The sequence below is a fragment of the Rhinolophus sinicus genome, chromosome 17, assembly GCF_057876585.1.
Source record: "Rhinolophus sinicus isolate RSI-liver-muscle chromosome 17, RSI-T2T, whole genome shotgun sequence".
NCBI lineage: Eukaryota > Metazoa > Chordata > Mammalia > Chiroptera > Rhinolophidae > Rhinolophus > Rhinolophus sinicus.
The window spans coordinates 73,639,664-73,658,210 of NC_142517.1; the positions used below are offsets into that span (position 1 = coordinate 73,639,664).

An 18,547-nucleotide genomic window follows, 5' to 3' on the forward strand; every position below is an offset into this window, starting at 1 on the left:
AAAATAGTTGAATCATATATTTGCTTCTTTTTAAAAATACTTATTTTGCTATTCTACCAGGTTGGTGCATTATTTTCGTTTGACATGGATAGGAGGACAAAAAAGAATTTCTTTTGCCACTATAATTTTAACACTGCCATGCTTGATGTAAATTGTGCAGTGCTGCTAAAAAGCCTCAAAATTTTACCACTTCTTTTTATAAACTCTCAATCTTGTGATATCTTTCCTTTCTTAGGATATGAACGAGTCTGCCAAACAAGAAGATATTTTAGAATCCACAACAGATGCTGCAGAATGGAGTCTAGAAGTGGAGCGTGTACTACCACAACTGAAAGTCACGATTAGGACCGACAATAAGGTATAGCGGAGAGAACACATTTTGTTCAGATAGATTTTCATAAGGCAATTTCAGGGTCAAGGGTACTCCCACTACACCAGTGTTTTAAGAAGGGCATTAAGATTCAGTTTCCAGTGTTTTGTGTTATTAGAGATTTAATAAATTGTCATAGAATGAATAAACAGTGTAATAGAATCCAAAAAGCAAGGAATGGATCTTAGGTGAATAATGAATGAAATTAGAATTCCAGGAGTGTATACCAATTGAGTAGAGTTAGAAGATGATTTAGAATTCTGCTGAATGGCAAAACAGAAGATATCCTGGAAGTTGCCTTACAGAATCTATTCTATGCATATGATTAAAAGTTAAATATTAAGAAAATAATTAAAAAATCATATGCAATTAGATTTGGGAATTAGGCCAGATGAACTGGTCCATTTAATCAAGTTTCTGCATCCTTTTTACCTACAATTTATTAGTAAGAACTTTAGAACAAGCGAATAGCTAACTAGACAAAACTGTTCTCATTAGTACTGTAATATAGTCATCTATACAAAAGGGGCTAGAGAGACATCTAGGTAATGAAACTAAGGAATTTTCAGCCTTTGAGGCTGAGGACATGCCCCAGCATTATGGAACAAGGTTCCAGGGAAGCGTGTCACTCTGAAAATGTGGTCCTATACAGCCCCCAAAGTAGAAGCCCTGCAAAGATTACTGTTTTCAGAGTGCCCTGGAAGCTAATTCATTCTTAGAATGTCCAGATTTGGGCTTGTAGAACTGTATCCTAGAGAGAGTAAGAAGTAGCCTAGACTTGTAGGGTGTCCTAGAACAGGATAAGGGCAGCAGAGGTCTTACTAGACTGTGAATAGCTGTGGAACAAACGTTATCTAAGGTAAGTGGGCAAATCCTGCAGCCTGTTTACCATGTATTTACCCAATCATTACAGAAGACAGCTATTTGACTACATTAGGGGTGAATTCATTGCTTCCATATCTCTTATGCGCTCATATAAATACATATTAATAAGAATTTCTTCATTAATTAGATCCTGCAAGTCATCATTTGCAAAAATGTATTTTTTTCTAAAAATCCCATTTCTGATTCTTTAGTTTTATTCAGAACAAAGTCTCTTCATAAAATTAAAAATCACTATTGGGATTCTAGTTAGAATGATATGTTAAAATAATTGTGTGGTTGGGAATGCTCAAGTACCTCTTAATCCCACAAGGAAGCAAGTTTAATTTGTTTACTTTCAAGCTAAGTAAAATCTTGAAATCAAACATCTCATTTAGAACCTAATAGGATCACAAGAGAGTGTTTTTTTAAGCACGGTTATTGATTTCCACATAATAGAAGTAACTGAATAAAGATAAAAGAATATAAATGTAACTGCTAATATATATAGTTTTTCACAAAACTAAGTACAGGTCAAATTCTATTACAAACCAATATTGTAGTAATCAAAAGCTTGTGTTCTTAAAGAATCAATGTTTTCCTTCTTTGGGGAAAACCTAACCATTTGAAAGTTGGACTCTCAGCCTCATGACGTACATTACCAGCCTTGATCTTAGGAGGAAATACTGTGCCAAATTAATTACACCATCCAATTTCATAGGCAAGATTCCAAAATGTCAGACCAAGTTTTGGATTTTTCTTTTTAGCAGTTTTTAGAATATGTCAATATTATGTTGAACTTAGATTTTTGTGGTAAGACATACTGACCAAAAGTCACATTTGGTTGCTTTTTCAGAATTCTTCTCTAGATCATTTGGTGTTTGTGTTTAGTATTTGACAAGCTTTTCTTTCCTCTAAGTACTTCAGATGCAGCAAATGTTCAGCCTACTTAAGAAAAATAAAGTTATACATTGTTTTGAGAAAATAAGGGACTAATGAATAGATAAATGTTTTTTATGTCTCAGAAATAAAAATAATCTGGTTACATATGAGTTTCCTCACAGACTCGTTATCCTTCTTCAGAAGAGGTTGATCCCAGCATCATGGTAGATCCCGTTCTTCCCCAAATCCTGCCTCTACCAAAACCGAACCCTCTCCTTTACTTTTGGCCAAAACAATAACCTTTTACTCAACAAAGGCTAGGTAGGACATTTAGAGATTTCAACTTTGTGTCTGAGGGGAAAACAGTAATTAATTATTTTCAGATCAGCGTGTTTTACTGATCACTGTTAGATTAGTTTTAAGTAGCATAGATATGTGGGAGATAAGTAATAAAGGGCCTCCATTATTTAAATCCATTATAAATTTCTTTAAAATATTCTTGTGTTAGTAGTAGTTAAGTCCCATGTTTATTTGGCACTGAGTCAGATGTTTGTTTTGCCTTTGTTTCCTCACAAGTTCAGTTTATTTCTTGTATACGTTCTAACAGGGAATTACAAAAAAAGTAACTCTCCTTTTCTGTTCTTTTTGCATACTATAATATGTATGCTTTGATGAGATCTTATCATATACCAAGATTTTATTTTGTATATTCTCCATAAGGTTGTAATCAAGTTTTTATTGCTAGGCTAACTTATCCCTGTTTCTTGTTACTGTTTTTGCAGTTCTCAAAGAATGCAAACAAATGTTATTAGCTTAAACAAATTACAATTAGGAAAATAAATATGATGCCAAAAATGCAAATAATATGTTCCACAATGGAGATAAAGGATTTTTGTTATATGCTCGCTTGAATGGACAATATTGGTAGTTTCCTTTGTAGTGTTGTTTATAGAGACTGCTGCCAGTGTTTACCTCCAGAGTGGTTATACTCCCAGAGGCCAACTCAGGTCTGCCTCAACTTGAAATAATCTGTCTAAAGACACAGAAGATCTGCCAAGAGAGTCAATAAATTCAGCCAAATCCTATGTCATTTAGTTAATGCCTCCGTTATGACCTAGTGAGTAAGGCTCAGGAATCAGTTCCTTATAAAGACAATCTGAGGACACCTAGGCTAAGTAGATGTCGGTGGTAGCTAATGAAATTGTCTACAAGTATTGTTGGTACACGGTGACTTTACATCTTGTACTTGTGTTCTTTCCCTCCTTATTTTCTTCTGTTTATTTCTCTTACCCTTTACTTTTCTGCTGTGTTTTTATCTCTTTTGTATTGTTCTTTATTAGACCCAGCAGTACTCACAAGTGTTACATAACTGGTGGAATTTAAAACTAAGTGCAAACATATGTGATTATAATCAGACTAGATTTAAATCTGTAACTAGTCAAGAATTAGCCTAATCTCTGAGTCTTCTTAAAATACAATTTTGTTTTTAATTATAAAAATAATATGGAAGCAATATTTCAAGGGGAGAGAGGGCAGGCAGTGTGCTGGGAATTAGAAGGTAGCAATCCCACATGTAGTTCCACTTTCAATTCCTGATTCATTGAACCAAAATTTCAGAAACTTAGTGGAACTGTGGTAGCTATAAAGACCCAAAGAAGACAGAGCCTGTCTCATACACCTTCCCTTGGCACCCAGAATTTATATTTACACTGCTTATTAGTTGTGTGACCCAGAACAGGCTACTCTACTTCTCTGTTCCTCCTTTTCCCCGTCTGATCTGTAAAATGGGACTAACCTCACAGAGTTGTTGTACCAAGAACAGTGTCTGACACATAGTTAATGCCGAACAAGTGTTAATTGTTGTTATGTTACAATATTGTTGTGGTAATATTACTGTTTTCTATCATAGCCCTTTATATTCAGTGCCTATATCAGTATTCAGGAAGAATTTATAAAATTTCTGCTCTAATGCTTCCATCATTTAGGGGAGTATTTATAAACATCAGCCTGATATTCTTATATGCAGATGTAATCAAATTCATGTAAGTAGCACTTTGATAAATCATTCTAATTTTTTCCCCAAGTAAAGGTATATATAACATGATGATAATAACAACTGACACTGACCAAGTGTTTACTGGGTGTCAAGTGCTGTTCTTAGCACTTCACATATATTAACTCATTTAATCCTTTCCACTGCCCTATGAGATGCAAGACACCTCTTACTACTTTTGAAGAAACTGAAACACAGAGAAATTAAGTAACTTGCCTTTGCCTAGTAAGTGACAGACATGATACTTGAACCTGCAACCCAGGCTCTTACCTATTTGAGTAGTGACAATACAACATACTGCTTAAAAGCAAACATTCTGAATCCAGTTTACTTGAATACAAATCCTGGCTCTAATTCTTATTAGCTGTTGGACCCTGTGGGCAAGTTATTCAACCACTCTGCCTCAGTTTCTTCATCTATAAAATGGAATTCATTATAAAACCTACCTCAAAGGATTATTAAAAGGATTAAATGAATTCACATGCCTAAAGCACTTAGAATGGTGCCAGAGGAATTAAAATATTTTGACCACTATTTCTGTGTGCTTTTATGTATACATCTGAGATTATACCTTTTTTTTTAAATATAACATACCATCATGAGCATTTCCAAACATCCTTAAAAATTATAAACTATAACTTTAGATGGCTGTCTGTAGTGCTGGAAGGTTACCATCAATATCCAGCCGAGTGCCAGGTAGCAGAGATGGTTTAGCCAAGCAGTTTGGGGTCAAAGCACGAGGTCTAGATCTGGGTGGAGGAATGACAGAGGGAGAGCTGGTGGTTAGAATATGGGCAAGCAGAGGGACCATAAGATGTGAGAACACAGACCAATAGCAAGAAATGGAATCTGCCAATTAGTCATTTTAGAGAAACAAGTGGTTGTTGAAGGTGGGAGTCCAGTTGAAAGGCAAAACATGGAGAGGAGGAAGCAGAAATGAACATTAAAAGGAAATTAGATTTAGAAATCATGTGTAATTGCTCCAAGAGCATACAGTCAGACCAGCCTGTGGGTTGTTGCTGCTGTTACCTTTCTTCAACTTGTGCAAGGGGCTCTTCTTCAGGGTCTTTGATGACAATTATGGAAGGATAATATTTTCCTACATGATTGAAATACTTTTTATTCCATAATAGTTACTTTTTAACTTTTAAGTGAATCAATTGACAGTTGCTGAGTTGAATAATAATAGTAGTTGAAACAGAGCTGCCAAAGAATTCGATATGCCCCATATTTCTATGGGAATAGGAAATGTGGACGTACATTCATAGATTTCACTTTTTGTGTTTTTGATTAATTTTGAATCACTAAATAAATACTTAGTGCTGTTTATTGAGGAAAATTATTCTGTCCCTTTGAGTTTTATTTTTACTATAAATAAGGAAGCCTTTATTTGACTTTGTGGAAATAAACAGAGACCACCTAAATGAGAACAAGTAAAGGCTATTTATTCAGAGTTTGCTATAGCAAGGTAGCCAGCCACCGTCACTTGTGTTTGGCAGAGGCTCAAAGGCAGGCAGGAGAACTTAAAAGATTTATAGTGGGGAAAAAGGGAAGGCTTCAGATATGACAGGAAATTTGGAGGCGATCTATCTATAAGCAGGTCCTCCTATGTGATTGGTTAGGGGAGGACATTTGGCTGTGTCTGATTGCTCCTACGTTGGAAGGGGGTGGGGGGCACATGAAATGGGCAATCTGGCAGTTATTAACTCCTGACCACTTTGGGCTGATTGCTAGAGGTTAGCTTCCTGAACTAGTTGCTGCAGATTGTGGGTCAGAATTCTATTTTGTATGATGGTCTGGCCATTGTCGTTTTGTTCCTTTGTATACAGTCATGTACCACATAATGCTATTTTGGTCAATGACAGACTACACATACGATGGTGGTCCCATAAGATTACAATGGAGCTGAAAATTTTCTATTGCCTAGGGACGTTATAGCTGTCATTAATAGAGAGGAATATCCATGGTGCATTATCTGCTTACAAGCAAATCTTATGACTGAAAAAAAAAAAAAAAGAAACAAACCAAACAAACCTCCATGGTAATATTTCTGAAAAGAGTGACACAGGAGCTGACAGCTCCTTGCGTGTCATTGCCCCTGAGACCTTCCAGCGGGACAAGGTGGGAAGGTGGAGGCAGTGATGCTGATGCTCCTGACCTCGTGTCTAGGCCTAGGCTAATGTGTGTGCTTGTCTCTTAGTTTTTACAAAAATGTTTAAAAAGAAAAAGTAAAAAGTAGAGATACGCTTATAGAATAAGGATTTTTATAAAGAAATATTTTTGGATAGCTATACAACATGTTTATGTTTTAAGCTAAGTGTTATCACAAGAGTTGAAAAGTTAAAAAAATTAAAGTTTATGAAGTAAAACGTTACAGTAAGCTAAGGTTAATTTATTTTAAAGAAAGAATTTCTTTTTTTATAAATTTAGCCTAAGTGTATAGTATTTATACAGTTTGCTGGAAGACAGTATGTTGTGTTATACCAGCAGCAGACTCATACATCTTGTGTTTACTGCATCTCTTGATTGCATTATTTTCTCTCGTTCTCGATTTAATCTCATGTTGTTTTATAAATGTAGTGTAGCCTAAGTGTACAGTGTTTATAAAGCCTACAGTGGTGTATAGTAATGTCCTAGAACTTCACACTCACTCCCCACTCACTCACTGACTCACCCAGAGCAACTTCCAGTCCTGCAACCTCCATTCATGGTAAGATCTGTAGAGGTGTACCATTTTTTTAAACTTTTATACTGTATTCTTACTGTACCTTTTCTATGTTTAGCTACACAAATACCATTGTGTTACAGCTGCCTACAGTATCAGGGCGGTAACATGCTGTACAGGCTTGTAGCCCAGGAGCAATAGGCTGTACCATGTAGCCTAGGTGTGTAGTAGGCTGTACCTTCCAGGTGTGTGTAAGTGCTCTCTGTGCTGTTCGCACAAGGATGAAATCCCGTAACAACACGTTTCTCAGAACATATCCCTGTTGTTAAGCAACACATGACTGTATTCAGTCTCTCAACTTCATTCATTGAACCAAGAGAAAGTGGCTTTTTAAAATGACCTATCTTACTAGTCTTTATCAGGAGAATGATGGTTTTGTTTTTTTATCAAGTCAAGGGTTTTTACCACAATAGAAACCAGGTAAATATTAATAATATTTATTCTTCTTCCCCAGGAATAAGAGCAGAAAGTGTGAAATCAGTTTTCAACTAAACCTTTCATAGGCCCTTTTCTTAAATTATACAGTATTTATTCTTAAAAGATTATATATTATAATGATTTAATGTTAGGTATTTAATGCAATGAACAAATGTTCTGTCATGCTTTAATGCCCTGTAGATATTGTAATTAAAATTTTGATTAATGACTTAAATAGATTTTTCCCCCAAATTATAATTAAATGTTTCCTGCTTTGTTATTTTAAAAGTTAGTTGGGTAGGTACTTCCTTCATTTCACCAAAAAGTCTCTAGTCATTATGTAAATCTTTGGGTTCATTGAAAGGGATTTAGATGGAAATTTTTTAAGGCTTTGGAAGTACTACAGCATGTATTTTTAATTATGTCAAGCCCTGATTCACCAAACTGCTTTTTTTTTTAACACCCTTACCTGTTCTTCACTGTCTGACTTTCTCAGGGTGCAGTTGTAAAAAGAACCTTAAACTTTACATTTCAACTCCAAGCAATTGGATTTTGTTTTAACGTAAATAAGCCATACAGGTGTTGCCTTGGGTGTTTCGCAGCAGGAGACCTTTCTAGAAGAGTCATTGTGCTGATGGAATCACAGCAATAGTCTTGAGCCTTTGGGCTCTCTAGTCACTTTCAGAGCTAAAACCTAAGAGGGAGGCAAGAGGCCTTCATTAATCAGCAGATGGAATTCCATTTAAATGAACCTGGAGGAACTACAGAATTGCTGTATTAGATCTAAGTCTCTTCAAATTGGAAGCCAAGTCCTGCAGAAATGTACAATGGTAGGTTTCTCTTTTTACTATTGTAGACAAATCTGTATCTGGAAGCAATAGAAGGTATTTTTCTCATTCCAAAGTGGTGGAGAGAGTAACTTGCTTTGACCATCAGCCATCATTGTGTTTGGATGCAGTGTAAGAAAAGTGTTAATAAAATTTAGCTCTCTAAATATTTCTGACCTGTTGGGATTTATAAATTGTTATAGTTTGGGAATAAAGAGCATTTCTTAAGACTTGTACTCTGGTTATTAGATAGGCTATATTGATAGGATTCTTGTATTCATGAGCAACAACATATAATCTGTGGGCTAGGGTACAAGAATACATTTCATGTATATGTTAGTCATTAAAATGAGATTCTCCCTGTTATATGAATAATGGAGAAACTACATTTATAATTCTTATAGATTTTCTGGTAGACATTTTGTTGAGAAGTATTCACATAATTTAAAAAATTAAGGCACTAAATTTTTAAAAATCAGCTTTTACAATTACCAGTAACAAATGTAAATACAGGTAGCTATAAGTTGGCCTCCATGAGGCTCCATGCAGGAGTAATAGCTCTAACTACTGTCATAAATGTTTACAATTGTATTTATTGCTGCCAGACAATAAATGTTTTTAATATAGTAAGGTCATAAATGTACATACTGCTGTTATTTAAACAAAATACAACTTTTAGCAAAGTTATCCTTGAAACACCTGCTATAATCAAAAAGAGGTGAATGCTATCAAAATAAACTGCCTAAATTAACTAGACACACATACATTTTTAGAGCAGCCTGCATGATTACTCAACTGCTATGTCATCTCAGAGAATGAGGGGAAGTATTCACTGGCAGACTTGTACAGGCAAGCTTTCTTTAAAAGAGACTACACAAAACAAAATTGGTTTTGATTTTTGTATCATTTTTAAAACATGATGTTATTTTGTGGACTTAAAGTTGTATTCGCAAGGTCAACTATTTTATTTTTTTCCTTTGTAGCACGTAGGTCATGGATAGATGATCAGAGCTGTGAGAAAGAATGTTATGCTTAAAATTATACATGTGAAAAAATACTGCAAAGGGATGGAGAAAAACCCACCCATCCTTAAGCAACTGGAAAAGATTTTTAGCTGCTTCTGTCATAGTCTTGTTGAACATTCAAGATATCCTGTGTTTAAAGATAGTTGATGATTCCTTCCTTCCTATTTACCCTGAGTGTGATAAATGTTTCTACTGGATCGGTGAAAGGTTTCATTTATCACAAGTGGAAATAGGAGAACAGGGTGTGTGCTTCAGAGATTACCATCAACTCTAACTAAAGAGTATCAACAGTGGTAGCAGATTTTAATGAAATAACCAATAAAGACTGGGTGTTATATAAATACTGTAGAGGGAAGTTACTAAAGCCTCACGGCAGGTATACCTCAAATAGACATTTGTGATCGAGAGCAATGAATTAATACATATTGATTATAATTAAAATTTCTAGACTGCCTAAATATTTCATTATTGCAAAGTATGATTTAATGTTTCCTTTAAATTACTTAATATAAAATATGAATTGAAGCAGAAACCATTTGTCATGTGGACCTCCCTGTAAAATGTACTTTTTAATGGGCTTGACTCTTTTTCCAGTCAATGATATTAGAGTAGTTCTCACTATCACTGTGTTTTATCACACACTTCTTAATATCTAGACAAATTTTACTCCCATAGTCTTTATCCAATTATATTTGATTGTTTCCTTATGCCAAGGTAACAATTTGTATTTCTTGGTTCTTCAAATATGCCGATGACTTTATTTCTTCAGTTTTTTGTTTATTTGGGGGGCATCAGTATGAGATCAAAGTTTTGATTAGTAGACTCTTGAAGTTGAGAGGGATTGTCAAGAGGGACTTCCAGCTATCCACAACGGTTGCTCAGCGTCCTGTGAAGTACATTCTGATTTGGCCTGAGAGTGTCTCTGCATTCTCAGAAGGAAGGGTCCTATTCACTCCCTATCTGCCTTGCCAAATTTCTTCTCTGGGCTTGGTGATTCTTGCTAAAGTCTGGAAACCCGCACTCAGAAGATCTGTGGTCATATAAAAGCGGGATGGATGGAGTAAGCATGAATTATAAGGCTGAGTCAGCATATGAAAACGGTTTAGGAACAGGTGGTAGTCCATAAAGATAATCTCTGAGCACACCTTAGAAATGTAGTTATTTAACAAGGTATTTTATTCAGAAAGTATGGATCCCCAGTTTTAGTTCAGTTATAGTCAGGTGTGAGAATACCAGTGATTGTTATGATAGCCTTTGCTAACCCTCTCTGCCAGGGGTGTCCAAACTGCGGCCCGCAGGCCAACTGTGGCTCATGATCCATTGTTAGTTGGCCCACAGCAAATTCCAAAAATATATTTAGTTTACTTAAATAAACAAGGTGAGGCAATACGTACTTCACCTCGAGTGAGTGGCCTGGCTGTTTGTGTATTTTACCGCATATGGCCCTTGGTGAAAAACGTTGAAAAAAGTTTGGACACCCCTGCTCTATGCATACTGTCTTAATTTTCTCTGCAAGTGGAATGTCTAGAAAGCCGGAACTTTCCTGTGGAAACTTGTAGTATTTCTAGCAATCATGATTGCCGCACCCCCTGCAACAAACACATACAACACACGCCACACATGCATATTCAACTCTTAAGTCATATGTTTAGTTCTTTGAACGCTTATAAAAAAAAAAAAATCTTGCTTTCACACCACAAGGGCGTACCACAGACGACTTTAAGCTGCTGGCAATGAAAGAAAAATATCCCATTTAAAAATTCAGGGAAGCCACAATCTGTAATTATTCCACAACCTTATGGGCATTTTTCATTAAGTAAGTAATTCAGTCTCATGAAAAAGTTATTTAATTTAATGGAGAATCTCACTCTTCCTCTCTGTCACACATACACACACAAATACATGGGCAAATGTGAGCAGTGAATCAAAGCTGAAAATTAATCTAACAAAACAAGAAGAGACTGCAAAACTGCTTCTGCAAAAAGGCAAAAAGAAAATACACATAATGAGTTCTGTGACTAGGAAAGGGAGTGTTCTTGTGGAGGAGGGAGATATGTACACCACTCACATCCTTGCGGAAAGCAGGATAAATTATCGACCTGTCCCAGAAATATTTGCTACAGTGAACTTAGACATACACAGCTCCTTCTATCAAGCTGTCTTCTCTGCCTCTCTCACTTAACCTGATTTCCTGCCATCAGATATCCAAAGAATGTTATCATTGACATGGCTGGGGCATTAAACGTGTCACAGGAACATTAGTATTCCATGTTGAAATTTTGAGAGTGACCACTTTTGGACTGGAGCTCGCGCTTGGCCCTACCTCTCTACCACTGCAGCTACAGTTACAATTTTAATCACTCAGTGTCTCTCCCTGTGGTTGAAACAGGATGAACTATTCAGATCCCATTATGGGCAAGGACTTGCTGTGTAGTCACAGAGAGTGTAGACAGGTCAGTAGACAACCTCCAGCTGTCTGTTCCGACAGTGGCAAAGGGCTGCCTAACCCAAGGTCATGCCCTTCCAGAGGAGCCCGCATCTGGGCCTATATGAGTTGTTTATATAAAGGCTGGGACTATTATAAATATTGTTACTTTGAAAATTCTTTTATGTAATTTGGCAAACATATGTACACATTTCTCCTGGAATTTCTTCTAGAAGTAGAATTGCTACTAGGACATAGCGTATGTATATATGTTCAGCTTTAGCAGACCCTGCCAAATAATTTTTGCAAGTGGTTCTATAAATTTATGCTCCTCCCAGGAGTGTATGAAAGTTCCAATTGCTCCACATCTTTATCAACATTCAATATTGTTTTAATCTTTTTTATTTTAGTCATCACAATAGGTATGTTGTGATGTTTCATTGTTATTTTAAGTTGCATTTCCCTGATGACCAATGAAGTTTCCATATGTTTATTTGCCATTTGGGTATCTTCGTTTGTTTTTTGCTGTATGGTTATCTGCCTTTTCTTTTGATTTATTGAAGTTCTTTATATACCCTGGGTATGAGTCCTTTGATACATATATTAACAAATATCTACTCTTTAGCTTCCTTTTTCACTCTTATTGGTGTATCATGATAAACAGTGGCTTAATTTTAATATACTCAAAATGATCCTTTTTAGGGGGCGGAGAATATGGCTAATATTTATGCTTTATTTGAGAATCTTTGCTTACCCGTGTTATGAAGATACTCTCCTGTTTTCTTTATGAATCTTTATTGCTTTACCTTGTGCATTGAGATCTGCAATCCACCTACGTTGATTCTTGTGTGTTGAGTGAGGTAGAATTTAAGATTTATTTGGTTTTCATATATATGTATGCAATTGACCCAGTTTATTGAAAATATTATCCTTTCACCAATGCTCTGCTTTGTCATAAAAAGCAAGCAGGTATGTGTAAGTCTGTGTCTGGATACTATTTTATTACATTAGTCTGTTTCTTGTTATCTAATCCTATTCAATATGGTGTATCTTTTAGATTTTATTTTCTGTTTATTTGTTGCTGTATATAAAAATACAGTTCCCTGTGCGTGTGTGTATAGGTACACACATGTCCAGCAAGCTTGCTAAATTCATTTATTTATTCTAACAATAGGCTTGTAGATTCTTCGATATTTTCTGTGTATACAGTTATATCATCTGTGAAGAACATCAATCTCATTTCTTTCTTTACAAGCCTTATCCCTTTTATTTATTTTATCTTATCTGATGTACTGGTTAAGAACTCTATGTTAGATATAAGTGCCATTAGCAGAGGAAGAGCTTTCGGTAGTTCAGTTTTACCATTATGTATGATGTTAGCTTTATGACTTTTATAAATATTCTTTAATAGATTCAGGAACTTCTCTTTTGTTCCTAGTTTGCTGTTATTATTATGAATGGGGGTTAAATCTTTCAAATGACTTTTTCTTTACCTATTGAGGTGATCATATGATTTATCTCCTCTTTTTTTCTCTTTCAGTATGGTGAATTATATTGATTGATTTTTGAGTAACTAACCTTGCATTTTAGAATAAATCCAACTTAATCATGATATATTATCCTTTTTATATATTACTGGATTCAATTTGTTGGTATTTTGTTGAGGATTTTTATATCCATGTTTATAAAAGTTATTGATCTGTAATTTTTCTTGTTTTTTAAGTGTCAGATTTCAGTGTAATACTTTGCAGGTCTCATAAAACAAGTTGGCAGTTGCTCTCCCTTTCTTTTTTCTTTTTTTTTTTTTTTTTTTTGGTTCTCTGGTAGAGTTTGTGTAAGCTTGTTATTTCTCATATATTTGGGGAAATTCACTAATGAAGCCATAATTTTATCCTAAAATGTTTGAAATTCATTTTTTCATAATACAGTTGATACATACATTCTTGTAAAAATTCAAATATTGCAGATAAAACTAAAGTCTCTTTTAATCTTTTTCCCCTTAAAATTTTTAGTTCTACTTTACTATATTTCATCAGGTGTATGATATAGCAAATCTGGGCTCTACCATAGATTTGCCTATGTGAGCATGGGCAGTCTATTTAAAAGTAGTTATGTCTCAATTTCCTCGTCGTAGTAGGGTTTTTAAGAGAATTGTGTGTGATGAGGTATGGACAGTGTTTTTTATCATAATGCATGAAAAATACTAAGCATTCCTTGAATATTAACATTGAAGTTGTTATTAGTAGACTTATAAAGGTCTCAGAATGGATGTGACTATTGGGGGACTACTCTGTACCCATGCTAGGAGCTAGAAAAAGTTTCTGGTACCACAAAAAACTATGTACTAAAGCTTATGCATTTTATTGATAGGAGAGTCCTCCTATAAATCTTCCTTTGGAGCTTACATATACTTACTTGAGAGATTATTCTAACAAGGTTGGCTATCCAGATTATTCATCCGCAGAAGATAAGAAACAGCAAACCTGCTGTAGCACCTACGCTTTACAAAACAACCGAGCTAGGAAACATTTATTTAATGTGCAAACTTGAATTGGGAATTGTCAGAGTTTTTTGTGCTTCTTATTGAAATTGGGTGACAAAGTAAGGAAATGAAAGGAGCAGCTTGGTGTAATGGAAAATCTGTAAGTGAGAAAAAGGACATTTGATTTGCTGTTTACTTTGTGATCAACAGTGGAAAAATCACACAACTTCAATTTGTTACCCAATCTGTGAAATGGAGGTACAGGATTTCCTCCTCAGAGTGATCTTGAAAATCCCTAGAGAAACTGAATTCAGAGTGGAAACAAAGACCTAATGAAAAACATGGGGCTAGGCACCTTAAATGGAGGGAGCCCTTGTAAATATTTTTATGTTCACTAAAATAATACTCCAAAAAAACAGAACATTGAAATAAGATTCCATTAGTAGCTATTCACAACAGAATTGAGGGAGGAGCATTAAGAATAGAGGAGAAAGGTAGGGTAGATGGCAGAAGTAATAACATTTTTGTGATATAGGCAATTCAAGACACAGGAGAGCCTTGGGGCCCTGCTCCTGCTCCTGGGGGCTGGAGCAAAAGGGGCCTTAGACCCAGGAATTGCTAGAGTGAGCTGTGCTCTGGCATGGACTTTTCCTGAGCCCAGGAAAAAACAAAAAAGTCCCAGTACACACAAAGGTGCCTTTTTCTATCAAGAGTCCTTTGACACTCTGCCTCTCCATCCCTAGCTCATGTTTCCATCTCTCTTTCCCTGCAGATTCAGAGAGGAGCTTTGAGCCTTAAGTAAATGATCTAGACAAAGAAACAAAATGTCTCTACATATACAAAGGAAATCATTCAGATGCTGTTCCATTGAAGGAAAACCCAGAGAACCATATAGTTTTGCCAATCACCTTAACAGCTGCAATTAAATTGTATACATTTGAGTTTTATGGTATGCTGTGAACCACTGTCTGCAGATATATCATCACAGCTCTCCAGTTTCTGAAAAAGGGAGATACGTAATTCGATGCTAAAGAATTTGGAGTGGGGAAGGGGTTATGGTTACCAATACCTTTGCCTCACAAGTGACAGGGAGAATTATATGTGAGATTTTATATGCAAGGATTTTGAAAACTAGAAAGTCTAAAGAAATGATATTCCATATCATTACTAGCATTCTCATTTCCATAGAGAGAGATGAAAACCTCAACTTCGATAAAGAGAAGAGATGATGCTTAATAAACACACCTAGAGCACTTCGGAATAGTTGACCAGTAAACTCCAGTGGCCACTGGGGTCTCACTTGCTATATAGCAAAAAGAATTCTTGGCTTACCCTAGATACTCTTTGATAATTCATTTTATCACAAAGAAAAAAAAGCACATACTATGTGGAAAATGCACTGGTTTGGGAGTGCTTTCCATTTTCCAAACTTTGGAAAGGTCATGTAACCTGTCTAACACTTGGTTTTCCTCCTATAAAATATATATAGTCAATTTTTCTGTATCATAAACAACCCCCCACATCACAGTGGTTTACAATAGTAAGAACACACATTATTTTCACTCAAGATACATGTCTGCTGAGGTGTGGCTCAGCTGCAGCTCTATCCCAGCTGTGATGTGTTCCATGTTTCTTATTCCCAGACCCAGACTGAAGGGATAACCCTTATGTGGGGCATGCCTATATCAGGGCTGAAAGAAAGGGCAGGAGAGCTGGTGGATGTCTCTTACAGCTTCTGCATTACCCTGACATAGGCCATGGCCACCATCATTCCACTGGCCAAAGAGAAGAGCAAGGCCAGCATCATGGTAGCAGGAAGTATGCTCCTCCCACAGCCAGCCAGCAAATCACATTTCACAGGCACGGGTAGAAGTGGAAAAGAGGTGAACAGACCTGCTCAGCATCCAAACCTTTGTATCAAATAAGGAAAGGTATATAAAGTGTGTTGTAACCTAGTGGCTTCTCGGCTAACGTAAGAGCTATTATTGTTGAACAGTTCCTTTTTTTCTGTTACTTATTTGGGGAATCAGGTCTTTACCATTAAAATGCATCACTTCTTTATTCTTACCACAAACACTTTTAAAGTTTTTAACCATCTCAGTTGTAATTTTTTAAAAGCTATGTATTTTGCCTTTTTATATTCATGTTTTTAAAATGTTACAAGTATAGGCATTTATATTTTCCACTATAACTAATTAAACCCCTTTCAAGAACTTCTTTGCATCCAGAAGGTTGTTGACTTTTTTCCCCTTCTGATTAAAGTGATAAAATTCTCTTGTAGGACATTTGGAAATTTTTGAAGGATAAAGAAGAAAGTTAAAACACCAATATTCAAATCCATGCACATACATATGGACATAAAAATATACACAATACTAATTTTTACTAAATTGGCCAACTAATGAATATGCTCTTGGGAATGTTTTTCTACTTTACTGTTATATATGTGGTTAACATGCATTTTTGCTGATTTTTAATATTTTTTTTAAAACATGAATTTAGCATTTTATTACCCATTGTTAATGTATGTATGTAATAATATACAATAGATATGTAATTATGAAGCCCAACAATAATGCAAACACTCATGAACCCACTACATTACCCAACTCGAGAACTATTAATAGACCATTACAACACCCTTCGAGTTACCTGTGTACCTGTGTACTGCTCTGTCGCTGCCCCTGCCCACCCATGGGTAACCACTGTCCTCAAGTTTGTGTATTGTCATTAGCTTTTTTTTTTTTTTTTAACTGTTTTCACATACGTATTGCCAAATAGTGTATTGCTATATTTTGCTTGGTTTGGAGCTTTGTAAAAATGGTATCATACTGCATTATTTTTAGTTGTGAAATGAATATTAAACTGTCCTCTACCATTAGATATTTAAAGACTTTTCTGCTATTTTACTTTTACAAAGAAGTTGTACATTAATCTTTGTGTGTATACCCAATTATTTCCTTGGGAATAATTTTTAGAGATGAAATTGCTGGGTTAAAGGTTAAGAACCACTTTTAAGGCTTTTATTTATAGCTGTACATCTTGAAGATGTGTCCATCCTGAAGGTTTTAATAACACACTCAGATTTGTGTGGCAGATAATTATAAATCATTACTAGCTTTCCATTTTAAAGGCAGTAAGAATACACAAATGTCCCAATGGCTTATCAAATTAAAATGTCCAAAACCAAATTCCTCAGTATGTCTGATTTCCAGGAATCTGTTCTGTCCTGTTACACTGTGATATTACTGTCCTCTTAGTTCCTAAGGCTGGAAACCTTAAAGACTCCTTCTCTCTACGCCCCCACCTCCACTTCAGCCTCCCCACACTTCCCCGCAGTTGGTCCTCAAGTCCTGCTACTTCTGTCTCTAAGTAGTATAGAATCCCTTGAATCCGTCTCTTCCATTCTTACAAGCACTGCTCTAATTCAAACCCTGCTAATCTATCGTGTGGGCTGTTACACAACCTCTTAACAGGTCTCCAATCTGTCTTAGTCTCTTGCCTCTCTAATCAGTCCTTCATTCTGTTACTTTCTCAAAACACAGACTTATCTTTAAACCTGATACCAAAAATCTTTGATAGCTCTCCATTATCCACATGATAAAATCCACACTCCTTAGTTAAAGCCTAATATAACCTCCCTCTCCAGCTTTGTTTCCTCACGATTCATCCTCCTCAACCCACTCCACCCCACCCAACCCCAAAACCTTGTGTTTGGTATTCTAGCAGCCTTGGTCACTTGCTCCCTACATACCGGGGGTGTCAAAAAAATGTGTACACATGACTTGTATTCATCTTTTGTTATCGGTATATATTGAGTATTACATTTTTAATACAGTTTTTTACTTTCTTAAAATGTTTATACATTTTTTTGACATCCTCTGTATTTTCCTGTATTTCCTTGTTCGTGTTACACCCTCAGCCTAGAATATCCTTTCTTTTCCACCCTCCTTGTTGAAATGCTGCTCATACATCAAGGTTGCACTGAAATGCCAGCTCCTCCATGGAGTTTAACATCAATATAATGTATCATAGTTATACGTAGATGAGTCAGGCACATTTGCTTCTCTAGAAATACTTTGAATGTGAAAACATTAAAAACAAGTATTTTTTACACTTGTTGTGTCGAAAATAATGCTGGGTAGAAAAAGCAGAACACAAATTATTTTAGACACATCAATTACAATGCATTAAAAAAATAAATAAAAATATCTATATGTATATATGAGGTCTGACAATTAAGTTAGCGAACTCATCCTAGAAAAAGTACTACATACCTCATTGCCGAATATCACTATGGTCACCTTCGAAGTACTCCCCTTGGGAAGCTATGCACCGATGCCAGTGCCTAGTCCACCCTTCAAAGCAATTTTGGAACTCTTTTTCTGGAATGGCCATCAGAGCTGTCATCGTATTACCCTTGATGTCCTGAATGTCATCAAAGTGTCTTCCTTTCAATATTTCCTTTATCTTCAGGTAA

The 18,547-nt window shown here is 35.7% G+C and overlaps 1 protein-coding gene across 1 annotated transcript in view; it reads left to right on the top strand.

Annotated features, from left to right (window-relative positions):
• Positions 1-18,547, top strand: part of IFT57 (intraflagellar transport 57) — a 52,829-nt gene that overhangs the window by 25,259 nt on the left and 9,023 nt on the right. The window contains exon 6 of the mRNA XM_019742955.3: positions 236-358. Coding sequence (XP_019598514.1) covers positions 236-358 — 123 coding nt within the window. The remainder of the gene's footprint in view (positions 1-235; positions 359-18,547) is intronic.